General features: G+C 49.1%; 9 protein-coding genes across 9 annotated transcripts; 3 read left to right on the forward strand and 6 right to left on the reverse strand.

Annotated features, from left to right (window-relative positions):
- Window positions 1-5,438: 5,438 nt before the first annotated feature.
- AO090005000599 (C1 family peptidase) lies at window positions 5,439-7,692 on the reverse strand (the record flags this gene model as incomplete). Its single annotated transcript, XM_023234027.1, has 4 exons — window positions 5,439-5,873; window positions 5,926-6,777; window positions 6,890-6,928; window positions 7,666-7,692. 4 exons carry the CDS (start codon window positions 7,690-7,692, stop codon window positions 5,439-5,441), a joined length of 1,353 nt encoding a protein of 450 aa, XP_023089026.1.
- Window positions 7,693-7,950: 258 nt separating this feature from the next.
- AO090005000598 (CCCH zinc finger protein) lies at window positions 7,951-8,373 on the reverse strand (the record flags this gene model as incomplete). The annotated part of the gene is made up of 2 exons (XM_023234028.1): window positions 7,951-7,990; window positions 8,075-8,373. 2 exons carry the CDS (start codon window positions 8,371-8,373, stop codon window positions 7,951-7,953), a joined length of 339 nt encoding a protein of 112 aa, XP_023089025.1.
- Window positions 8,374-8,585: 212 nt separating this feature from the next.
- AO090005000597 (uncharacterized protein) lies at window positions 8,586-9,216 on the reverse strand (the record flags this gene model as incomplete). Its single annotated transcript, XM_023234029.1, has 2 exons — window positions 8,586-8,668; window positions 8,886-9,216. The coding sequence occupies 2 exons, from the start codon at window positions 9,214-9,216 to the stop codon at window positions 8,586-8,588; spliced, it is 414 nt and encodes a 137-aa protein (XP_023089024.1).
- Window positions 9,217-9,929: 713 nt separating this feature from the next.
- AO090005000596 (transcription factor IIF subunit TFG2) lies at window positions 9,930-11,298 on the reverse strand (the record flags this gene model as incomplete). The annotated part of the gene is made up of 3 exons (XM_023234030.1): window positions 9,930-9,989; window positions 10,408-10,518; window positions 11,032-11,298. The coding sequence occupies 3 exons, from the start codon at window positions 11,296-11,298 to the stop codon at window positions 9,930-9,932; spliced, it is 438 nt and encodes a 145-aa protein (XP_023089023.1).
- Window positions 11,299-12,079: 781 nt separating this feature from the next.
- On the forward strand, window positions 12,080-13,330 carry AO090005000595 (uncharacterized protein; the record flags this gene model as incomplete). The annotated part of the gene is made up of 1 exon (XM_001817588.3): window positions 12,080-13,330. The coding sequence occupies one exon, from the start codon at window positions 12,080-12,082 to the stop codon at window positions 13,328-13,330; it is 1,251 nt and encodes a 416-aa protein (XP_001817640.3).
- A 426-nt stretch (window positions 13,331-13,756) lies between these two features.
- Window positions 13,757-14,926, reverse strand: AO090005000594 (uncharacterized protein; the record flags this gene model as incomplete). Its single annotated transcript, XM_001817587.1, has 3 exons — window positions 13,757-14,551; window positions 14,616-14,686; window positions 14,740-14,926. The coding sequence occupies 3 exons, from the start codon at window positions 14,924-14,926 to the stop codon at window positions 13,757-13,759; spliced, it is 1,053 nt and encodes a 350-aa protein (XP_001817639.1).
- A 3,062-nt stretch (window positions 14,927-17,988) lies between these two features.
- AO090005000593 (aldehyde dehydrogenase) lies at window positions 17,989-19,631 on the forward strand (the record flags this gene model as incomplete). The annotated part of the gene is made up of 4 exons (XM_001817586.3): window positions 17,989-18,458; window positions 18,526-18,919; window positions 18,975-19,429; window positions 19,487-19,631. The coding sequence occupies 4 exons, from the start codon at window positions 17,989-17,991 to the stop codon at window positions 19,629-19,631; spliced, it is 1,464 nt and encodes a 487-aa protein (XP_001817638.1).
- Window positions 19,632-21,491: 1,860 nt separating this feature from the next.
- Window positions 21,492-23,592, forward strand: osm1 (putative fumarate reductase Osm1; the record flags this gene model as incomplete). Its single annotated transcript, XM_001817585.3, has 4 exons — window positions 21,492-21,531; window positions 21,592-21,660; window positions 21,746-21,983; window positions 22,038-23,592. 4 exons carry the CDS (start codon window positions 21,492-21,494, stop codon window positions 23,590-23,592), a joined length of 1,902 nt encoding a protein of 633 aa, XP_001817637.1.
- A 389-nt stretch (window positions 23,593-23,981) lies between these two features.
- AO090005000591 (uncharacterized protein) lies at window positions 23,982-24,992 on the reverse strand (the record flags this gene model as incomplete). The annotated part of the gene is made up of 1 exon (XM_001817584.1): window positions 23,982-24,992. One exon carries the CDS (start codon window positions 24,990-24,992, stop codon window positions 23,982-23,984), a length of 1,011 nt encoding a protein of 336 aa, XP_001817636.1.
- Window positions 24,993-25,011: the final 19 nt, after the last annotated feature.

Raw genomic sequence — 25,011 nt, forward strand, 5'->3', positions numbered from 1 at the left:
TGATAGAAACAATAAAAAATCCAAAATAAAATTAAAATAAGAAAATCAAAACAGAAATAAAAATAAAAAAAAGAAATAAAATAAAAGAAAACAAAATAAATAAAACCAGTAAATAATATTAACCATAAATCTCAATTCTAATTCAACTTTCTCGATTGCTCCATAGAAATCTCTCCCAAAGGGAATTCCCCATCGGCCCTAAACACAAAGGGCCCATACTCCCACAGAAAGTCACTAAACGCTGCTACCAAAGACATGAGTAGCTTCCAGCGGTCAGCGGAAAAGCTAAAAAGGCGAGGCGACGATTTCTGGCTGTTCCCGAGATTAACGAGCACCGGTCATTGGATGCTTCGTTGGGCAGACGTGCAGCTGGCAGGGGAACTTTTTTCCTTTGGCACCGAGAGCCTGGATGAATAAGCACGCGTTACTCATCAGTCCTTTTGTCCTGGATGAATAATGACTCTGACTGATTGATACTTGCGTCTCCCGCGGATTACTGTGCCCGTGGAAGTCACTTCCTTCCTAGATGTACCGACTGAGTACTCGGTCAGGACCTGGCGGGTAAAGAGAAGAGAGGGAGAGGAAGACTCGGATTCCCACAAACTAGCAGCCTGACAAACTAGTACAAAGAGGGTATAGCAGTAATACTCAGTGCCTACTACCAGTATTCTCATGTGTAAGCAATACCCCTCCATGCAAGCAATGCACCACTACTACATTGCTCTTTATCCAGAGTACAGAGTATGTACATTGTATGTACAGATACCTATACAGAACTTCACTCTGATATCACATGTATGTGTGTACTCTGTGCATGATAGTGTAGAGAGGTTTATCCTCAGTTTCTCTTCCACTGAGCCCCTCGTTTCTGTCTCTGAAGGCAACTTCTAGCCGGAATAGCCGATATCCTGATACAGGTAGTTCTCAGGACCTGCTAACTACGGAGTAGTATGTAGTCTTGGTATTGGTACCTCCAAAGTAGTCGGTATCCGAACCATGGAATGACCGCCGGTGGGGCCGAGAACCATCGTTTATCGATAGCCTATCGAATCTTCTTCACTCACACAGTCCCCTCAACAGTCATCTAGATGGACTTCTCTTACCCCCCCTCCCCATCCCCCTTCCCCCCAATCCAGTTGACGGAACGGGGCCTATCCGTTCAAGTTTCACTCTCTTCAATCTGTAGGTACCAGATGCGGTCGTACCAGCCTGACTCAGGCACCGCAAGTTCCTCAGCACAAACAAAACAGTATGATTGGTAAGGTACGAAACGAGTCTTCAGCTATCCGAAACCTCCTTCCCTCTACGAAGCAATGAAGTACTATAGGTACCTGAGCCCGTTTGCCTACATATCTTGGGTTTCTTGGCCCTGGTGATGCCCAAAAAAGGTCTGTCTGTGCGCATCACCACCGTCCCATCATCCCATGATCGACTTTTAGAATAAGATTGGCTTGCGGGTTACATGACGGTACCATGATACATACGTCTACCCGTCCGAGGGTAATAACCCTGGGAGGGAGGGGCTTTGGCCATGATCAGATGGACAAGAATGTCATACAATACTGTATCAAGAGTCCCATCATTCGGTCGATCACAGCCAATCAATCTCATACATAGTGTGACCATTGTGACGAGCTGGAGGAAATCATTTCCAGCTTCATCAGCAACACGTTGGTGATACTCAAAGTTGAGCTGCTTTAACGAGTGACATCATGAAAGTAGACTTCTCAGATAGATCAACTCTCCCTACATGACTGCTTTACAGAACATATCCTTGCCTCCCTGCTGCCTTCATCTGTGGTACAGTAGGGCCGGGCCGGTGGAAGATCCAGTGATCCACCCGATGAGGGAAAGGCCCTTTTGCTTTTTCGGTTAGTCCGCAGGTCACTGACGCCCGTTCCGTCAAAACACCCCTGCTTCCCGCACGATTCGAGCGATGACAGTACTCCGTATGTACCGCAGAAGCAGAGGCATGCAGAAAAGCACAGACAGATCAGATTGGACGATTCCGAAGATAACCAACGCCCGGCCAGAATTATGTAAAAAGCCATAACAACGATAATAAGGAAATATACATGAAACAAAAAAAAAACAACGATAATGGAAATAGAATCAACCACGACAAAAAGGAATAATAACGATAATTCTTGCCTCTATAGGCGATAGCCCCTCCCCCTCAACGATTCAAATGAACCGGAGGGCATCGCGATCGCATCACGGAACAACATCAGCGGAACCGACTTTTGATTTGAAAATGGGGCTAACAACCGACTCGACATCGACTCATCCTCGATGCTAAGTCAGCAGCTCTGAATCAGGTAAGGCATCATTGCTTGGGATTCTGCGGGGAATCAACTCTCCAACGGAAGTACCTATAGTAGAATAACGGCCAAACTCGCGCGATATGGTTCTCATGCAGAGAAACAAGGCGAGCTTGGGTTGAAGCTCGCTCTCTCCTCCCCTTGGTCAATGACTAGCTTAGAGCTGTGACCCTGGTTTCAAAGCAACGGAGCGGCCCTTATGCAGTTTGAGACCAATCCTTGTAATTAGGTACGTTGTACTTCATGATAGACAGACAGACCTTGGATTAGGGTTGGAGGGGTCGCAGAGTCACGTTCTCCTATGGCACTTTGGCGTTGTTATCCCTTGCGTTCGTTACCTAATCCCTCTCCTACACTAAACAATCTACTATTTAAACTCAAGCAGACTACTACTGAATTGCCAAAGTCAATTGACATCATAGTTATCCTCGGATTATACTACAAATTCCCCATCGGTATCAATTGCATCCGTTCCTTGCAATCGCATATGACTCATAGTGAAAATACCACTTTTCGGCCGAAATCGCAAAAACAATTGCAAGTGAGAATAGTCTGCAACCGAATAGCAACTTTTGACCACCCTAAGGGGAAAACGTGTTTCCTGAAATCGTCTATCAGGTAGAAAATAGTAAGCAGAGCGGCGATCCACAGATCCTCCTCACCCATTTTCTTTTTTGTTCCCTCATTTACCTGGAACGAAGCCACCTACTGTACTAGCACACGACCTAACAGGAAAGTCAACGCTACCTATAGCATGGGCAGCCTAAGGTACTAGCTAAGGCCGACTAAGGCAGTGCGATCCACAGAGGATACAGAAGGTTCCCTTCAATGAGACAAAACAAAGAGGATGAGCTGACCCACATCCCCCAACGCAGTAGGTATGACTCACTCCAGATTCCCCTTGTGGTCTTCTCGAAGCACCGTCTGCTTCTCTGGACGATTTCCCCTTCCGGTAATATACTACATCATGGCTGTTTCAGGTTTGACGGTCCTCTAGACTCGATGGGGTAGTATGTGTACGTGCGTGCATAGCTATGGAGAATAGGAACTACTAGTTTAGATGTAGGTAATGAGGCAAGATGGTGAGGAAATAGCACGCTGCTGCCACGTTGCTCTGAAAACAATTGTCCGAGCTTTTTTGGCCTCGCACGGTTGGGGTGAGATTACTGAGGGTGTAGGCTTACTCGCGATAATCGCGTGAAATGCGTATGGAGGCGTTCAAAGAAAGAAATCAGGAACAAATTAGGTGAGAGGAAGGCATTGAAGCGTCGAGCACCATCCCTACGGCCGCTGCATGCAGCCGGCCATGTTTGTTCGAATTCTTCGTGCCAAACTGTCGGAGTCCATAATGAGGATTGATATCCAACATGCAAATCAGGAACCGACAACAAAGGCCAGGTAGGGATATAGAAACGGAACGAACCCAATCGGATACTAAGCCCTGCTCTTTGAAACATAGCAGAACTCGACATAGGCAAATCATAATTTACCCTTGTACCAACTCGTTCAGTCGTTCAGTATACTGTACCACTTCTTCGTACCATCCAGGAACACTGCTGGGTTACATGTGACTCGGATGCGATGCTATTTTTTCTTCTCTTCTTTATTTGTCATCGATTAATCTCCGTAACTACTACCCTGAGCCGGAAAGGAGAAGAAAAAAGGAGAAAAAAAATTGGAAATAACTCTTAGCCTTCCAGTTTGGGCGTGGTATGTTCCATTAGGATGACGATGCAGAAATGGCCATCCTGGCGGTGAACAAGAGCGTTGACCCAATTGTAGGGCACGATGCAAAGTCGGTGGAGTTGCCCGCAGTCACTCTGCTATACTCCTCCCGTGACTTGCTCCATAATAGTAGGCAGTCGCAATTTACTACATGCAAGAATTCATCATTCTGGAAGAAGGTTTCGGACTCCCCCCTTTTTTCCTTTTTTCGCCTCATTGCGACAAGACCGAATCAAACGGAGACGGCGCCGAGAAGGTCGAGAGCCAACTATACCGCTGATACCGACATTGTCCACACCTCGCGGTTTCTCTACCTTTTTCGGGGAGCTTACGGACAGGTCCAGTCAAAGGGCACCGGTGCAGTGGGTCCAGAGCGTTTTTTGACTTTTTTTTTATGCTCGGACTCGTGTGCATGGTGCAGTTTGTTGCCCAACATGGGAATCTGCATACCATGCTTGATCTACAGTATTACTATGCTTTTCGACAGCAAGCCACCGAGACCAGGAGTATGGAACCGTGGAGATAAGATACATTACTCAGATGTTAGTATGTGCAAGAGTGAAGAATACTTGATTTTACCTGTCAGATGAATCTTACTTTAGTAATCTCTAGGGTCAGAGAGGCCTAAAAGGCCAGGAAACCCTAAAAAAAACGTTCTGATCTACGGAGTACATCGGTACAGACGGCGGTCAACGTTGACCACCAGAACATGTCTCTCTCTGAAGCTGATATCATTAAGTCAGATATTAACACAAGCGAAATTAGCACTGTGGATCCTAGCAATATTCTCGAATGTCTCCCTATCGGATCCAAGCTCCATCTTCCCCAGAAGCTAACCACGAATATCTCATCGGTTCGACGAAATATCGGTGTTGAAGGAATCGTTGCCATTGGCCGGTTGGCATTTCCTGACCCTCCATGATCTGATTGGACCAATAATCGTACAGGGGGTCATCAGGCACAGACGGTGATCAGATCACCATGGGATCCTACCTACCTTAGGACTTGCATGGGGACGTCCGGGTAGACTGACACTCAGACATTTTCTTGGGCGAGTGTGTACCTTGCCTATGGGGTGCAGCAAGAGTCGGAGTGAGGGTGTGAGTCACATGGTTTGACAAGTTTGACAACTTGTGGCACCACTGGTGATGCCTCAGAACACGCAGATTCGGGATTATACTCTGTTTCATGTTTTCTCGGAGCAACACTGACGGGCCTTACTGAGTTTCAACTTACCGCATTATGTGACTTCTCTCCTGCGAACCAGCAGAGGATTTGCTTCGGTGAACCTGTGGTAAAGTCTCCTAGACCTCCTTTGTCCTTCAGATATGCTCTATGACGGAGAATAATGTAGATCTGCAACTATCGTATATTTCTAGGATTGGCCACTTGTTACGCAAGAACTCCCATCGGGTCCCATCGTGGCAAGACCTCTGGTTCCTGATTTAGAATATCTCGCACCTCCTTTGAAACGAAGCGAGAGTCAACCACTACCTGATACGTAAACTCGTCCATCCACTCATCTGCCATGACAAACCACCCCTTGTCTCCCACGGCTTCACCCCAGGAGTTCTGCACCCGCCATCGCACTGGTTGGCCCTTCTCGACATGAACGCCTGTCAGCACCATCGCATGGGTCATGGATGACTCGCCGGTTTTCAGTCTTTGTGCCTTATCCATGCGCAGTGTGGTGTTGAATCCCAATCTGACGTCCAGTAGCCACTGATCCATCACCCCAAGCTTGGCATCGTAGAATTTTCCAACATCGCAGCCAAAGAAAACAGGGTGCCCTGCACGAAGCATTGCAATCGCAGCGGCTTTGATCGTCTGGGGATGCGTTGGTCACCGTTGAAACACAATATTCCCCATAGGAACTCACCTTCATGTCCACATTGACGTACGTGATCGGACGTCCTCCCACCACATTACCCAGTTTATCGACTGTCAACAGTCGGCTGTACTCATTCCGCGGATCATTGACCAAGCTCAACATCCTCCGGGGATCAACATCTCCTCGGGCCAGTTGCGCCGAAGCCTGTCTTGCAAATCCCTGCGGGCTGTCGTATACTTCCTGAAATTTGCCATCGGCATCATAGTACTCCCAGTGGAAGGCCTCCTTCGGACTCGGTGGCGGGCCCAACATGATAGTCACCAGGGAGTGGATCTCTTTTAGAAAATCATCCTTCTGTCTCGCCAGTCTCTCGGGCTGACTTTGCGCCAACCGCCGCAATGTCAACGCATGCTCGCGTAGCTTCACCGTCACGAGCCAGTTCATCTTCGCACTGTTCTGGGCACTAAAGTTATCTGGGTAGATGTCGTGAGGCACCAAGCCATACTTGCCCACCAGGTTCGCCACCATATCCCATTGGCCCCCGTCTGTGACGGGGTCCTCAAGCAACTTCTGCACCAAGCGACTGGACAAATCCTCCTCCGCAGTCTCTATGATCTTCTCCATGAACCAATTGGCCTTCTCAATCTTATCCCAGTAGAACAAATACGCCTGACTGAGCTCAAACTCCTTCAGATTATACTTCTTCATAAGTGGCACGCGGAAGACATTCGTCGCCGCAAACAGCCAGCAGCGGCCTGACGAGCGCTGATTCGTGATCGGGGCGCCTTCCAACGGGATCTTGACATTGAAAACCGGCCTATCCACAGCCTGCACAGCAGACTGATTGGCAAGAATCTGCGAATAAGGATTGGTGGCGAAGCTAAGAATGGCCAGACGATTCTAAGTAAGAGCAAACCGAATTAGAACATCTAGCAATCAATGCAGGATTCCAGTGATCCCTATCCTATATCAACGTCCAAGATATAGGGTATGTACAACAGTATGTACACACCTTGTCAGAACTCAGAAGAAGTTCTTCCCAATCTTTCAGCTGCGGGATCGCGAGACTCTTCGCCCGGTCTTCCGCATTGTACGGAGGTGCTAATTTGATCAGCGCCCATTTGTAACTATTTTTGTAACTTGCTTTGGGCATGGATAGAACAAGGGACAGGGTCATGTACGGGCCTCATGCTCATCATGGGTGTCCAAGTTGCCTCCTCCTCCTCCTCCTCCGGATGCTATCTGCTTCAATTTCATAGTCGCCGTTGTTGCGCAGGCGGGCTTTTCGTTACTTTTCTTATTGGCAGGGGCTAATTTCGAGTTGTTGGAGCCCATCTTGGGTTGCAGATCGGGTATACTTGTGGCTAGAAGAGCTATGGGGTATATTTGGGATATCCTTGTACGCTGGGAGAAGCAATTATGGCCTTACGGTACAAGTCAAGTTGGGGTGGGGAGGAGGTGATATTTATAGAGCCAGTCTTATCTCAGGATGCGGGATAAGATGCAACTTAAGCTCCATGCAGTTGAGAACCTTGCGGCTTGGTCACGGGGGAATGCCGTTAGTGTTTGCGTGATTGGAGAGGGTTGTCACACTCATGGTCACAGGTTTGTCCGCGGGCGCAAGGTGGAAAATTTATTGCATAGAAAATAAGGAAGTGCCATTACCATCTTAGGATCTATTCCTGATCTCTAGTCAAGAGTACCGAGTAATACTACAGTCCCTCTTTATCACTTGTAAATCGCCACCCATGCAACAATTCAAACCATCGTCGAGCCTTTTCCACCCACCAGACAAATAGACAAGTCGTGAAACATGCTGTATGGGTATCGGTAACTTCTTTCGCGAGCAGAAAACTTCAGTTCGTAAGGCATAAAGCAAAAAAAGCCAAAAGCAGATAACCTCCTATTTACTAGATTTTCATTCGTCCATCATCATCTTGTTCTTCTTTTCCTTTTCTTTTCATGTTTTTTTCTGTTTCACTCTTTTTTTCTTTTCATCTTCCTTGTTGAGACCAAACCGAATCCTCAATTACACTATTCTTGCAGCTATGTGCAGTTAGTGGGAATGTACAGTTAGAAGTGGATGAAGTCCTGCTGTTGCGAAAGATCGTTACTGCCGTCTCTTTTTATGATGAGTTCCGGCTCATCCTCGTCAAGATCGTCTGAGTCAACATCATCAGAATCGATTTCATCGTACTCTTCATCCTCGCTAGAGGCGTCGGAGTCATCGTCATTCGTGGCATCGACCTTGTTAGCACCAGTATTCTTCCGAATCTGCCCTGCACGATCAACATGGGGCAGGCGACAACGTTTCTTGTTGCATACACCCGTGTTGGCATAATCAGGACATTCATGTACATGTCGTTGGTCGCAATTAGCGCCTTTTTCGCAGTAGCCCAGATTTGCAAAATCTCTGCAAACGGGTGCACCAGGGATCAACCGGATATGGGCATATCGGCACTCCGGGTTGGAGCAGCGACCTCGGAGGAAATGCATACAAGTAGGGGATCTGTGGGGCGAAGGCTCATGGGAAAGATCGCAACTTATACCTGCGGTGCAATCACCAGTTTGGAGGAAGTCTTTGCACAGCGCGACCTTATCTGGGTCATGAACATATAGACAGGAAGGCCCTTTGTAGCAGGTACCTAAGAAATAACGTTTCAATCAGCACACTTTTTGTAGGCAAAAACGACGTCGAGAAATAAATTTCAGGTTTGTCGAAGGGAAATCATCGTTACCGGTCGTAGTGAATCTGCGGCAAAGCTCATTCTTCTTAGTTGCGTTGGGCTTCCTGTACTTGTTGTGAGTGTCCAATCCTAGGATGCGAGAGCAGTACAATCACCTTTTCGAAGTAACCGCACCAAGGCGATGGAGGTTTCCATTTTTGCTCCGAACAAAGGTAACGCCGGCAATGGTTACTCTCTTTGGGGTGTTATTGACAGTATTCGGATCATCTATTAACGGTAAGCCAGCCCGCTTGGCCAGTGTGGCAGCAGAGAAAGCCGCACCAGACACTCTAATCAATTTACTACCACCTCGTGAGACACGGAAAGGTATATCGTTGAGGTAGACCTGATACTCCGCCGACGGGCTCGGAACAACCTGGGGAGCCGCGGAGCCGGGATACTGCCTACCGACACCCTGCGCGTATCTGAGTACTTTGGCCTGCTCGATCTCTGCTTTCTTCTTCTCCTTGGCCTTGCGACTCTCTTCCATAGCCTTCGCTCTCGCCTGCGCTTCTTGGTCGTAAATGGCAGAGTTGATCAACTGCATGTGTCGATCGCGCTTAGCAACCCATCCATTTGGCGTTGTCGATCGACTCTCACTATCAACATCCATCCCAGAGTTAGTAGAGGGTGTCGTCCCACCTGGAGTCCCTGATGTTGCTGTGTTATTGAGAACGAGTGTACGGTGTCGGTGAGGAGCAGCGCCACGGCCTCGCCCATACGGTCGTCCGCGATATGGCGCCCAACCGGGACGCCCTCGAGAGGGTACATGGCGTGCTACATAAGGACCTGATTGGTAATCACTACCGTAAGATGTGGATGTTTGGGGGTTTTGGGTCTTGTGTCTATTGATCTGGCCTATCTGATATGAGCGAGCAGAATTATTATTAAGTGCGCGTCACGTATGCTTACCAGCAAGCTGGCTGATCTTGGCCATGAGGTCCTGATCTTCTGTCATGGTGACTAAAGAAAATGGCTAGCATTCACCGTTAGTATACCACATGCAAAAAGTTTGCTCTTTCCTTTACAGCGTGGTCAGGAATGTGATGAAGAGTAGTGATTGTTAATGCTAATGCAATTGGAAAGGTGATTGACCTGTGGCGGGTGCGGTCACGTGGGGTCCAAGGGTAGCTTGAATTAGATCACTCTTACAAAGACCTCATCCATTAGTTACTCGAATTTTAAGAAAGTTTCATTCATGGTTTGTAAATTGATGCATTTGTTTGTATACTATGGTTTGGCATCTAAGCCCATAATTGATAACTCCAGAATGGCCTTTATGAAATCAACCCAAAAGAGAACCCAAGACAAACGCCATGACCTTGCTTATGCTACATAGATCCAATAGTCTTTATGGGACATTTTCAAACTGCATATCGTCGTTATCTGTAAACATCCCCGGTGTTGCTTCCTCCTCGGAGGCGTCGTCAAAGTTGTAGTCAGCACCAGGCGCCATCTCCTCCTTTGCATCGCCATAAGACATCGCATTCGCATAGCTGCTCTCTTTCGCTTCCGGTTTGAGCTCCCAAGTCATAGCAAAATCACCGGATTTGACAAGATGACCAATCATCTCCAACGTTTGCTTAAGATACGCCTCGGGCTGTCGGAGTCTCGCTTTGAGTGCCTTAAATGGCCAGTATCTGTACTCTCGGAAGCACTGGTAAATGAGATCCAGAAGCTCGTTTTGTGGCATACGCGTCGTCTTGTTTTCTTGAGGCTTGAGCTTTGCCGCCTTTGTTGCTTGCTATATCGATATTAGATCAACGTAAAGCAAAGAAGTGTATGAGAGCTGTAGGCTACTTACCACGAAGGCGCCCTTTTCTCCCGGTAGAACGTGTCTGGCCTGAAGGAGCTTTCCAGGGACCTTGTCGATGAAGACGGTTTCGCGTTTCGGTTTGAGAGATTGCAAGACTTTCTGTTCTGAGAGTAGCCGGAACTCTTCGTTCTCCACGGGGAGGCAGTTGAACTCCTCGGAAACACTGCCTACAAGGGCAGTTTGTTCTGTCACAGCGTAAGCACTGTTCGTCCTTCATCCCATGTAAACTAGCGAAAGAGAACATACTAGGCACTGTCTTCCGCACATAAGGCTCCCACTTCTTCTTCCGCTCCTTCTTCTTTGCTTCTCGCTTCATCGACTCGTACAGGGCTGACCGCGCCTCGCCAAAAGTGATCATCCGATTCTCATGGCCGGGAATATCTTTTTCTGTGAATAAATACGTATTTTGCGTAGAATGAGAGGAGACATGTTCGGTGTTTATTGTTTGCCGTTGCAGGAGGTAATCTTTGGGGATATCGCGGTTCTCCTCCCGTTCATTGATACGTAAACTGACCTACACAGATTCGCAAATCAGACAACATCCGTAAGAGATAACACCACACAAGATAATGACCGCGATGCGACCACTACCCATCCAGAATCACCACCTACCCTTTTGATATCGTTTAGTGGGCCCTCAATCCTAACCGTCCCGATCTGAATTTCTTCATCATCGTCGAGGTTGGACCAATGCTCCCAGAGAGTTCGAGGAATGCGAGAGAGCCATACGCTCTGCGAAGCGTTCGAAAAGTCTAGATCACCGGCATCTTCATAGAGATCTTGATCGTCAATGTCGGCGAGGACAGCATCTTTGCTGTCCGGGTCGGGCTTGATATACGGTGATGCCGCGTCGGGGTCCTGTTTGATTTGGGGAACCATGGCGCTAACCGCCGACACAAACAAATGAAAGATTGAGATTTCACCGACTAGTAGTATCGGGCAATGCGACCGTGTATTAGAGCAATCTGAGCGACAACCGACGTTCTAGACGATATGCAGTCGGTGGTGTGACGTGATGTTGAAACACTTGCAATGCGTCCGCTCTAACTGCAGAGGGAGCTGTCGAGCGGCGGGTCAGCCAAAGGCGGTGGCGGCATCTTCAACCGCCTTCTCAGTTCATTTATACTACGGAGTAGTCTTTACGGAGTATAAACAAAAATCATTGAAACCTTTACTCGAAATGAAGCCAATATAGAAGGCCTGAAATTCAATGGATCTATATAGATCATCCACTATAATCCATCTTGAAACTCAGTAAGGGAAATACAGCCAACGTATTTTCTTTTCCTTTGAGGAAAGGGAAATATCAATGGGTTCTACGCTGAGTAACTTCTCAAGTATAATTATGCATCATAGGGTAATAAAGTAGTCAATCAAATAAAGCTGTAAAGTAACATAGACTTTAAGCTCGCCTCAGGAATTCTCAAGGCAGAAAAACCCCGCATGGTGGTGATGCTATTGTTGCACCCTCAGCCCCCTCTTATCGATAAGCCAAGCTTGTCATCGTTTGTGTCCGCAGTAAGTTCAAGGTACAACATCTTCTCCGTCACACCGATCCCAAAAGACAAATAATAGCCAACCTCTTATTCAAAGCGTGAAACAAATACTACTTCCTACTTTTACCTCAAAGCATTCGCCATCCCTCCCGAGAACCTCTCCCATGGCTTCACAGAAGATCACCTCCGCCCTCGCGGAGATTCAATCGTCCGCGAATCCCCAAAACAAGCTACAGCTTTACAACGACCTTCTGTCCGACGTTGCCTCAACATCATCTGGAGACCAGCTGTCTCAAGATCTGACTTTTTATCTCGACTCCATCCTCAGTGAAGACATCAGCATCGTCGCCGCCCGCCCACTCCTCGACTCATTCATTGACGTTCTCCGGAAACTGAACCCCGAAACCCAGATCAAAGTAGGCCAACACGCTATTACACTCCTCCAGTCTCGCTCCACATCAGTCGAAGAACAAGATGCCCAGATTCGCGAACTCCTCGCAGACGCATACGAGTCCGAAGAAGAATACATTGCAGCAGCACGGACACTACAAGGGATTCACATCGACAGCTCACAACGCCTGGTATCCGACGCAGCAAAGGTGCGACTCTGGATCCGAATCGTGCGGCTCTACCTAGAGGAAGACGATACAACTAGTGCAGAGGCGGTCTTGAACCGAATTAAGAACCTGCCCAGCAAGATCGAAGATCACGAGCTGCAGCTGCATTTCAAGCTCTCCCAGGCCCGCATCCTAGACGCTCGGAGGAAATTCCTCGATGCCAGCCAGGAATACTTCAATGTGAGTCTCGCGGCCGGTGTCGACGAGAGCGATCGTCTGCAGGCTTTGGCTGCTGCCATCCGCTGTGCGGTCCTGGGCCCGGCTGGTCCGCAGCGCTCCCGGATTCTGGCCACGTTGTACAAGGATGATCGGGCGACGTCTGTGGAGGAGTTTGGTATTCTGGAGAAGATGTTCTTGGATCGACTATTGACGCCCGCTGAAGTCACAGCTTTTTCGCAGAGGTTAGCCCCTCACCAGCTTGCACAGACGGCGGACGGGACTACTGTTCTCGATAAGGCGGTGGTTGAACATAACCTCGTCGCGGCGAGTAAATTGTATGAGAATATTACTACGGATGCGCTGGGCGCTATTCTGGGACTCGAGGCAAGTGGGGATCTGACGGCGGGTGAAAAGGCCGAGGCCTATGCGGCGCGGATGGTCGAACAAGGCCGGTTGAGCGGCAGCATTGATCAGATCGATGGGATCATCTACTTTGAATCGAGCACAGCTGGTACCGGGCGGCATATTAGGCAATGGGATGCTGGGGTCCAAGGACTCGCGGAGGATGTGGAAAGAGTAGCGACCAGTATCACGGACGCATTCCCGGTATGTACAGACACCATCGCCTCTACTGTATAGAGTGCAGGGTAGCTGACCTTGGTTTTTAATTCTAGGACTTTGCAGTCGGGCAGACCGTACACTAAGAGCGGAGGATTTACGAAGAATGAATGATGGATACCACCAGCTTAGCAAGACAATACGATTTACACACCTCGATCCTAGAAAATAAAAGAATCTGAACATTAAGATACTTCTCAGGGTATATTACATCGATATCAGAGTATACATAAGGTCACACACACAAAGTAGTCTAGACACGATAGGTACGCTAGAAAAAAACATGCAAGAAGAAATCTGGGCAACGAGCCATAACGAAAGACAGTAAGACATGATAGTCGTAAAGATAGGGTCGTAAGAGCAAGGCAATAAAGAACGAAACGTCCACAGAACCACGGAACACGGACTGATAAAAGGCACCAGCCCCCACAACGCAAACCCACAGCATCAAGAATGCGACTTCACAGAAGCCGAGTCCTTGCTAACGGTGAAATCCGTGCGAACGGCAATGCCCATAGGACCAAGATAATTCTTATCAAGGGGAACATTCGAATCACTCGTAGCACGAGACACCGTCCCCTCCTCCATCATCTTAAAGTACGCCGAAGCAGGCGACTTAGGACTCGACATGACAAAATTGGAGCCGCTAACATCGGTATTGATATAGTACGGCGCGGTAGCATAGCGACGAGTACCGGGGATCTTGAATCTCGGGAACAGCCCCCGGATGATAGGGAGACAGGAGCAGATCAGACCGACGGATGGCTCAATATGAGTCCAGAGAGTCGCCTGGTAGACGGTGTAGGTGGTGTCGTCTGGTTTGATCCAGAAGAGGACGACGATACGGTAGATACTGGCGAAGCAGACGAAGCCACCGATAGCGAAGACGCCGTTCAGGGCGAGTTTATCCTGCCATGCGCGCTGGAGGCCCCAGATCATGGGGATCGGGAGGAAGAGGATCACGAAGTCCATGAGGATGTTGAAGCCTTGGTTGACGATGAAGAACTTGTTCTGGTCGAAGCAGTGGCCGTCGATGCTCTTGTCCCAGTAGCCTCTTAAGGGGCGGCATTGGAGGGCGCAGGCTAGGAAGATGCCGGTGCCCCAGGCGGCGATTAGGGTGTTGAGTGCCAATGAGACCCATTGGAAGGGTTTCATGGTGAAGATTCGACGGTAGAAGCATATGATGGAGATTTTGATGGCAGGGCAGAGGACGAAGTAGGTGAACTGGTTTGCGAGGAATATCTATGGTTTGATTAGCATATTGGCCAAGAGCTATGGGTCAGGATTAGGTGGTAGGTGTTCATACCTTTGAGAAGTTCATCAGTGTTGTCTTGTCTAGGTCTGCCATATGGGATCCATTGCCTCCGATAGTGACCCCTTTATATGACGGTCAGTAACACGTTTAGGGCAGTGGATTCCAGTATGCTTACATAGCACTAGTTCAATGAGCATAGCAATCAAAAGAGTCAATGAAAGAAAGCAGAGGTAGTCGTCCATGCCCAACCCAATGCTTCGTTTCATTCGGGCGAAGACTCGCAGGATGACTGATATTAAAGAAAGACCGACCAGCACCGAGACGATGCATATCATCTCAGCTCCCCTTGAGGTAACCGTCATGGTGATAGCTGTAAAAGAACGACTTGCTATAGAAAGACAGAAGAAAAGATGGTAGAGCCTGTAGGTTACTGGTTGAAAAAGGTCGGGATGGCTATATTCAAAGGAATGACATGCATGGAGAGGGGTGGTCGATAACAGCAATGCCCCTCTTCCACTAGTAATGAAAGGTCAGTCTAGTAGATAGTTATAAAGATTAGCCCCGGTCCCAGAGGAGCAGAATAAACTGCTGCTGTGCGAGACTAGTCGGAGGAAGATACAGGATCCTAAAGAACCAAGGCCAGCAGGCGGGTATGGGGCCCACGACAGATATACTACATTTTACGCCCATCACCAAAGCATTTTAGGCACAGGCAAAGCCGGACAGGCGGGAATCATGCTATGGGTCCGTCCCTCAATCCAGGGTTGGAGATGCACAGCTCGTGGGTGGACGAGCTGGTGAGTTAGGGCAACACAGAGATATCATTGGAAGTGATACAAGCCTCATGGAGCCCATGCGAGACAGTGGGACCTGAAGACCCGCAGGGATGACATAAGAACACTGAGGTATACAATCTGATTTGGGATGACAACGCGGCCTTTGAAGAAACCGCGGCCTCGTGGCAACAATTTCGTCCCCACCGGCTCCATCGACGATCATTCTGGTGTTGAACTCTAACAATGGACTATTTGGTTTTAGTTGAGGTGAATCCTACGGAATTGAGATAAATAGTAGACTAGTGCCTGTCAATTCAAGACTAATATTATCTCAGACCCCGATAGACTAACTAAACTTTGAACTTTGAAGTATGTATAGAGTTTGATGAACATGCCGATGTAACCTTTGGCGGTCAACAGCTCAATGAGAGAGAGGAACACAGTCTCTGGAAGAATAGGCGAACTATCCGATCAACCCACACAATGCAAGCGAACAGGGGAGCAGGGGAACCCAAGAAAGAGCGGAAATCTCTTATGATCCAAACATTGTCTCCTATTCCATTTCCTCAGGGCTCCGGGCGATCCGTCCTTTGAGTACCCCCACATCTCTTTACTTTTTGAGTACCCTCGGCGACCCAAGCCATGTGCTTGACAAGACCCTAAACTACGATCGCTCTCAACTTTCTCATCGGTCCATTGACGCTGTGCCGATTGATGGTTCTGCTCTGATAGAAGCATTATGAGCAGAATCTCCAGGGCTCATCCGGCATGTAGTGAATCCATAGTTCGGCCACAGTTCCTAACGTGGTCAAAGAAACGAAGGAAAAGAACTATGTGGTCTTAGATTCAGAAAATTGTTGCGTGCTGAGTGCATGTAGATCTTCAATCATCTTCAAGACTAATGGCAGCTTCGTTCTATGCCTGGTATAAGTTCCCGCCCGTAGAAGCGGACTGCGCTTCTATTACATAAAAGGGGGAAACGTAATCCATCTTCCCGGTCAACAAACATTGACAACAAACTATTGAAATCGAAGATCTTTGAGGTTATTCGTGATCTGAATTGGGTAAGACCTTGTCTAGCCTATTTGGAAACGAAGGCATGAAGGGGGGGGGGGGGGGGGGGGGGGGGGGGGGGAAAGGACCCTGCTGTCACTGATTTCGTCATCAAACTAAATCCCCGGCTGGAGCATGCAACTCAAGCCTAGCAAGGGCCTTATTCAAGCACGTTCTATTGTGCCTGGTGGTTGTTCAATGGATCCTTGCCAGGCCTGGTGCACAACGTTCTCTTAAGACGTCTGCATCCCAATCCTTCTTTGCTGGGCCGATACTCTCGTGATTTCAGCAGTCAATGGATAATCGTGGTAGTTCTGATCAGGTCCTTGAGGGTCTATGAGCAAAACATCTAGTACCTATAATATTGAGTCCTAAAACATCTCTTCAATGAAAAACTCTGTCAGTTAAACGCTAGTCGAGTACCTCAGTTTACTATTATGCCATGCAGCAAGATCATATAAAACTAGAAAACATCCCACGTTGAAATGCCAATAATTATAATGCCCAAAGTAACACTTCTAGAAATGTTCTGCTTTTGGGGATCTGCAGAAAGGGACTCCTGTGTATTCAATAGTCCTAGACAATTGCCTTGGTTTGGTCACTTCTATTGCGGGTCCACTAATTGTTAGCGTGGCGCAGATCATTTCCAACATTCGGCACTTCAGTGACTGACCAGATTTTATGAATCGGGTCTCTTATTGACAATAACGCTTCCTTAATGGTGGAAGGTCCTGACTGTTTAAAAAAGACCCACCGTATGTGGGCCATGTCTGAGTAAGCTCCTCACTAGCGACTGTCTCATTCGGATCTTGTGGCAGCCCTACTCCATCGTCTTTGAACAGATCCACGACACAAATTTTTCTGATGCTATCTGTGGGTGGTCCTTGACTATTTCGAAGTTTTGAACCGTGGGAGTATGTGTGTGATCGTCATCCTGACTTACCCAGAAGGTTAAGAGTTAGCTACGCTATGTTTTCTGCAGAGATCGCAATGGCCAAAAATTCACGCAACGTACCGGCTTTCACTTGCCTCTCTGACATAGAGTACCATTTCAAGCGGCTGGTGCACCCCACAATGCATTCTCTCAGGGACTCATCTGTACACAGCACCTGCGTTTTCCTCGACACAGTGGGGTAGTTGTCTACTGTGTACACTGTACTCGGAGTACACAGTACATGCCATTGAGACGTTCTATCTAGATCCTGGCCAAATCAAGCCAAAGACCTAGCTATATCTTTATACTGGAAAGACTCTTCCTATGATTGATCTCGAAAGATAATCAAGTCATCCATCTCATATGGGACGCAAGAAAGGGTGCCGTAGACAGAGGGACTATGACAACTTAAGAGTGAGACGGACTGCGCAAGTCGGGTGGATACAGCTTTTACCAAGGCGATTGGGGCTTAGCCTTTAGTATAACAGTACTAGTGCCTAGACTAACCCGTGGCGCCTGCTGCATCTCCCCTCATACTATTAAATTCACTGCCCCTCCAGGTAGTTTTAGATATATAGAACCTTGACTTTTTTGTCTTTCGGTATCTGTTGATTTGATTTCTACTCCCCTATTCTGCAACCAAATCCCGATCCGTATCACGATGGCCGCTGAAGCTAGTTCCTCCCCTCCCTCGGTAATACCTTTGATTATCAATGGCAAGGAGGAAGTGCCTGAGTCTACGTTCGACGTCATCAGTCCGTATACCAACCAGCGCTGCTGGGCTACAGCTTCCGCCTCTCCTCAGGACGCTATCCGTGCCGTTGAGGCCGCCGAGGCAGCCTTCCCGGCCTGGTCGCAGACCAAACCCACCGTCCGACGGGATATCTTACTCAAGGCAGCCGATATCCTGGAAAGTCGCCTTGTTCAAAATGCGGAGTATATGCGAACAGAAATGGGTGCGGATGTAGGAGCGTCACAATACTTTATCGTGCCGCTTGGTATTCGCATGTTGAGGGACATTGCCGGGCGCATTACCTCCATCTGCGGAAGCGTACCCGTCGTAGAAGAAGAGGGCCAGAGCGCCATTGTTTACAAGGAGCCGATGGGTGTGATCTTGGGTATTGTGCCTTGGTATGATTTAGTCGGGATGAAGTGCTCTTCATGTGAGATTGTCCACGGCTCATCCATGACTCTCTAGGAATGCTCCGTACGTATTTGGTGTCCGCTCCGCCGCCTGCGCGCTGGCTGCCGGCAATACAACCATCCTAAAATCCTCCGAACTCTCACCCTGCTCATACTGGGCACTTGCTCGTGCTTTCGAAGATGCCGGTTTACCCGCCGGCTGCCTGAACCTCATATCATGTCGGCCCCAGGATGCCCCCCAGGTAGTCAACACCATGATCGAACACCCAGCTGTGCGCAAAATCAACTTCACCGGAAGCACAGCCGTCGGAAGACAGATTGCCCGGTGCTGCGGTCAAAACCTCAAACCGTGCCTGATGGAGCTGGGAGGAAAGAACAGCTCGATTGTGTGCGCAGATGCGAACATCGAAACCGCTGTGAAGGGCGTATTGGCCGGGGCTTATTTGAACGTATGATTCCCGATGCTTCTCGTAGAGGTTCATGTTTCCTTCTAACACCCCGCAGTCTGGTCAGATCTGCATGGCCACAGATCGGATCCTCGTCCACTCCTCCATTGCGCCGACCTTTATGGAAGCACTCAAGAGCGCTTTGAACTCGAACCTCGACCCATCCTCTCCGCCTCCAACTTTGGTCAATGTGGCCTCTAAAGCGAGAGTCGAGCGTCTGATCTCGGATGCCTTATCGAGTGGCGCCCATTTAATCCACGGATCCGCAAACCAGACGTCGGAGGCTCAACTCGAGGCCGGTGTTCGCATGGCCCCTGTCCTCCTTGGTGGCGTTAGGGAAGATATGAAGGTTTGGCAGGAGGAGGCGTTTGCTTCGTTAGCGGCGTGCATGGTGGTCGACAGCGATGAAGAGGCCATCCGGATCGCGAATAGCAGTGGATATGGCCTGTCGGCTTCCGTGTTCACCGAGGACTTGCGAAAGGGATTGGCTATGGCCAAGCGGATTCAATCTGGGTAAGTTCATTCAAGTCTCCAACCATTTTCCTTGAAATGCATACTGATAGGATGTAGCGCTGTCCATATCAACAGTATGACCATCCACGACGAACCCGCCTTGCCACACGGTGGTGTCAAGAACAGCGGATGGGGTCGATTCAATACTGCTCAAGGCTTGGAAGAATTCCTGGTAACCAAGAGCGTAACCTGGATGGATTAATGAATAACGACGTACATGTAAGCTGGGTCTTATCAGTAGTAGTCATTGTATATAGTTCAATTCGTCACAGCGATAATCGCCAAATAATGATGATCGAGTAAATATTGTTTCCATGGACTTCTACAGGGTTTCTCGGAATAGCGAAGAGTAAAATCGCGTGAACAACCCCCGAAATGTTGACGCAATTCTCTGTGTACCACGTTTACTCAGATCTGCGACTCGGCATATTTCCCGAGATTCCCGACCAGCACTGCTGGGTTTCGGGATATATACCACCGAGTTATACGTACCTCCAGCTACAGCGTACAACAGTAATACGTAGTAATACAGAATACAGCTAGACAGTAGCTTAATCCGACAACATGAAGAAGACAAATATATAAGACTGAACAAGCTCCTAGATTGACCTGGAGCAAGTTACAGTTCCTATCCATCGGCTATTCACCAGCCCAAATCAGCAATTTCAGTTAACGGACCGGGGCCCGCGGTACCTAATTGTGTCAATCCACTGCGCGGCAATTGAGAACCCCGCCCCTATTGGCAGAGCAACCAGGAATATCAATAGCCGAGATATGCACGTGATCAATAGCCGATAGCAGCGGTGGCCCAAGCTACAGCTGTCAGGAACAAGAGGTAATGTTGAATTGGAGAAAAAAAGAGGGAAAAGGGAGGTAAAAGAGTAGAAAAGGGGTGTTTTGTTATGAATATGGCCTGATGCTACTTGGACCCATTCATATCTTTAGTGCACAAGCTGGAAATTGGCGGACAACCTTAGATCTCTCTCGGTCCGAGGTACTTCTACAATAGGCAAGGGAAATGTTTGGGTATGGGGTAATCCGCCACTGATCCTCCCGTCTACGGGTCTGGGGATGGCCCATTCTCTGGGGTACTAGTCAATATGACAACTTGGGGATGGGGATATCTTGTCTAGTAGTTCTTGCAGGGGCGTTTTGCTATCTATCTGGTATTTGGGTATGCTATTGATTGAAAGTGATCACACGGGACATGGCATACAGACTCGCAAAAGGGGACGAATCGTGCCCCGGGTAACTCTAAGTTGTCCTTAGCAGATCTCTAAGCTTCGAGCAATAGGAAGTGAAGAATTATCATAATCAGGTGAAACATGACGTTCCGCTGACTTAAGCTTGCCCTCTCATTTGCTGGAGACATCAGACATGTGAAAACAGGTGGTGTCATGGGGGGAGAAACAGTGACAACGCCTGATGGTTTAGTTTGCAGGGCCTGGACGACTGATGACTACTCCTCCTCCTAAATCAATACATGCATACATACATATACAGTATCGATCTGAAGCATGTGAAGGTTTCTCATCCCTGCTACTGGAATAACAGAGAAGAGCATGTACTTCGTACTTTTTTGATACCTGTACTCGTTGACTCTTGAATTTGATAACATTAAGCCTTTATCCACAATAGAACGTCAAGGCCCGCCAAGGGGGTCAACCGATCTCCAGTTTCATGGACAAACCAGAGTCGTTGTAATAACCCTTTACTAAGGAGGGACCACTTTCCCCGTCTTTTCATTCAGCACGGTATGGGTGTATAGTAATTACCACCGAGGAAACGCGGTTCCTGCCTGGGAAGGAAGTGGTCCATGGATAGCGAAACGGTACCAGTACGGTACAGGGACATTCTCTCGAGCGATGAGCCTCGGCCGAAAAGCATTGTCGGCTTCTGAACCTTACCCAATCCAACTCCTCCCCCCGGATCTTGTGGTCCTTGAGAACTGCTTTAAGATCTCCCTGTCTCGTCCTTTTCCCCCGATTCTTTTCTTCTCCTCAGACCTTATTCACCCTCTTCCTTTCTTTACACTTCTTCTCCCTATACTTTATTTTTCACAATGGCTCCCGCCCCCAGAGTAATTGTTGTCGGCGGTGGATGTGAGTGATCGACTAACCAAGCTTTCCCCGCAATTTGCTGACCATTACCTCGTCTCTCAGTGTCCGGTCTCTCCGCCGCTCACACCGTCTACCTTAACGGTGGAAATGTCCTCGTTTTAGATAAGCAAGGTACGTTATATCCCTGCCAATGACACTGCGATCAATATTATCGCGAAAAAGCGTCGAAAAAGCGATCGCGACTAACTTCCCATAGCTTTCTTCGGTGGCAACTCCACCAAGGCTACTTCGGGTATCAATGGCGCCCTTACTCGCACTCAGGTCGACCTGGGCATCCAGGACAGCGTCAAGACCTTCTACGAAGACACCCTGAAATCCGCCAGAGACAAGGCTCGCCCCGAGCTCATTAAGGTCCTCACATACAAGTCCGCAGCCGCTGTGGAATGGCTGATGGATGTTTTCAACCTCGATCTCACCCTTGTTTCTCGTCTCGGGTAAGTGATGTAATCCGGTGAATATGACAACTCGATCTTCTAACGGTGTCGCAGTGGTCACTCCCAGCCCCGCACACACCGTGGTCACGATGCCAAATTCCCTGGCATGGCCATCACCTACGCCCTCATGCAACGGTTAGAAGAGCTTACCGAGAAGGAGCCCGAGCGTGTACAGATCGTCAAGAAGGCTCGTGTCACCTCTGTCAACAAGACTGGCAACACCGTAACTGGTGTTACCTATGAGTACGATGGCGAGACACACACCGCCGACGGTATTGTCATCTTGGCCACTGGTGGTTATGCCGCAGACTTCGGCGACGGCTCCCTTCTGAAGCAGCACCGCCCCGACACCTTCGGCCTGTCCAGCACGAACGGCACACACGCCACTGGTGATGGTCAGAAGATGTTGATGGAGATTGGTGCCAACGGTATCGACATGGACAAGGTTCAGGTCCACCCCACGGGTCTTGTTGACCCCAAGGACCCGACCGCCAAGTTCAAGTTCCTTGCTGCTGAGGCTCTCCGTGGTGAGGGTGGTCTTCTCCTTAACTCCGATGGCCAGCGGTTCTCGGATGAGCTCGGTCACCGTGATTATGTCTCGGGCCAGATGTGGAAGGAGAAGGAGAAGGGCAAGTGGCCCATTCGCCTCGTCCTGAACAGCAAGGCATCCAACGTTTTGGACTTCCACACCCGTCACTACTCTGGCCGTGGTCTCATGAAGAAGATCTCCGGCAAGGAGTTGGCTAAGGAGATCGGCTGCGGCGAGGCGGCTCTTCAGAAGACCTTCCAGGAATACAATGCCATTGCTGAGGGCAAGCAGAAGGATCCTTGGGGCAAGCGTTTCTTCCACAACCTGCCCTTCGACATCAACGACACCTTCCACGTGGCTCTGATGGAGCCTGTCCTGCACTTCACCATGGGTGGTATCGAGATCAACGAGCACGCCGAGGTTCTGAACTCGGAGAAGAAGCCTTTTGAGGGACTCTATGCTTGTGGTGAGCTCGCTGGTGGTGTCCACGGTGCCAACCGTCTCGGTGGTTCTTCTCTCCTGGGATGTGTTGTCTACGGTCGCGTTGCTGGTGACAGCGCCAGCCAGCACCTCTTCCAGAAGCTGGTCTCTGGCGGTGCTTCCAGCGCTGCTCAGCGTCTGGGCCAGATCTCTCTGCACATCGATCCTTCTACTCCAGGAAAGATCTCCGTCGAGTGGAGCGGCGCTGCTGGCAGCGGTGCTCAGATTCCCGCAGGTGCTGGAACTCCTGCTGCTGCTACTGAGCCTGCTAAGGCTAGCGCTACCCCGGCCGGTGCCTCTTCCACCGCCAAGGCCAATGATCCCAAGAAGTTCGAGATCCCCGAGACCGAATACTCCATGGAAGAAATTGCCAAGCACAACAAGAAGGACGACCTGTGGATCGTCGTCAAGGGTGTCGTCCTGGATGTGACCAACTGGCTGGATGAGCACCCTGGTGGCGCTAACGCTCTCTTCAACTTCATGGGCCGTGATGCCACCGAAGAGTTCGCCATGCTTCACGATGACGAAGTCATCCCCAAGTATGCCGCCCAGATTGTCATCGGCCGCGTCAAGGGCCAGACCCCCAGCCTCGAGCTTTAGATTGTGCAATAGAATGGGAACGATACATTTTGGACAGAGAAAATTTTCGACGCAGCTAGTTCTTGATACATACCCTTTTCTCCGCGTTTGTCATTTATTACTACCATGATCATTTGTGATGATATACGGGGCAAGCTCCCCGTCTTTCTATGTTTAGTCTGTACGATAGTACAATTGAATATTTCAAACTACCTTCTTACCACGTATCAATTCTTGCCTTAAGTGTTTCCTATATCCTGATAGAATTCTATGGGCATAAACTATCATCTCATAAAATGTTCTATTTACTCCTTACCAGCAACCTCGGTACAAAATACATATTGTACAAAAGACAGACGTATGGGTATGCAGTACATGACCACCGCCACATTTCCCTCCTAACCAGACCTCTAGAGCTTTGCCCGCATATGCGTCAAAACCATCTTCAACCGCTGCACAGCAGGCCCTTCCTCTCCCCTCTGATCCTCCTTCTTCTCCTCCAGCTCTTTAGCAGCAGCCTCCAAAGTAGGTTTCAACCACCCCCACACCTCATCATGATACCGTTCCTCCACATCAACCCAATCCTCCGACCCAGGCAAATTAGCCAGAACAGTATCCCTTAAGGCAGCAGCATCTGCATCCGTCTGCGCAGGAGCACTATCTAGGATTGTATCAATTTCCGGGACGAGGCTGGCAGACGTGAGACGGTGGGTAGATGGAGAGGCAGCATCCGGTTGGGGGCTTATCTGGCGGCGGAAGGTCTCGAGCATTTGAATCTCTGCTGGTGTGAGTTGCTGAGGGGGCGATAGTTCTGTTTCGATTATTTCGGCGGGATCGTGCGGGAATGTGGGATCGAAGGTTCTGTCTGAGAGGAGGGAGATGACTGCTGAGCCGTCGGTTGGTTCTGGGGCGTGGTGGTGTGTGGTTGAAGAGAATTGTTCCCTCGCTTTTCCCTTTCCCTTGTCTATTGTAGAGGTGGATGCAGATGGCTCTAGGAAATCGTTTCCTGCTTGTGCGAACTCCTCCTCTGTTAATTGGGGGATCTCGAACCCGCCCTGCTGGGGTGTAGTTGTTGAGCGGAATGTCCCCGCATTGCTATCACGCAATTGAGCCCCCGCCGATGATGGCGCGGAGGGTCCGGAAACTTGATTGTATTGTTCTGCGGCTGCTAGGGCTGAGGATGAGGATGTGGTTGTGGTACCGGCTTTGCTACCTGGTGTGAGAAACTGTGCTGCATCGTCTGATGAACCGGGTGCGAAGAAAGCTTGTCGGGCTAATCCTGAGGCTGAGCTTTGGATGCGACTTGCTAGGGATGGCGTGTTTGAGTTGTTCTTGTCAGCTGGTTTGGCGGGATTAGAGGGTTTGTTGGAAAGGTCGTCATTGCTTTGGTTGTTGGTGCCCCGCTTCTTGTCTTCCGTCATGGTTCGGGTCGTAGTGTGG

The sequence above is a fragment of the Aspergillus oryzae genome, chromosome 1 (assembly GCF_000184455.2).
Source record: "Aspergillus oryzae RIB40 DNA, chromosome 1".
In the NCBI taxonomy this organism is placed as follows: domain Eukaryota; kingdom Fungi; phylum Ascomycota; class Eurotiomycetes; order Eurotiales; family Aspergillaceae; genus Aspergillus; species Aspergillus oryzae.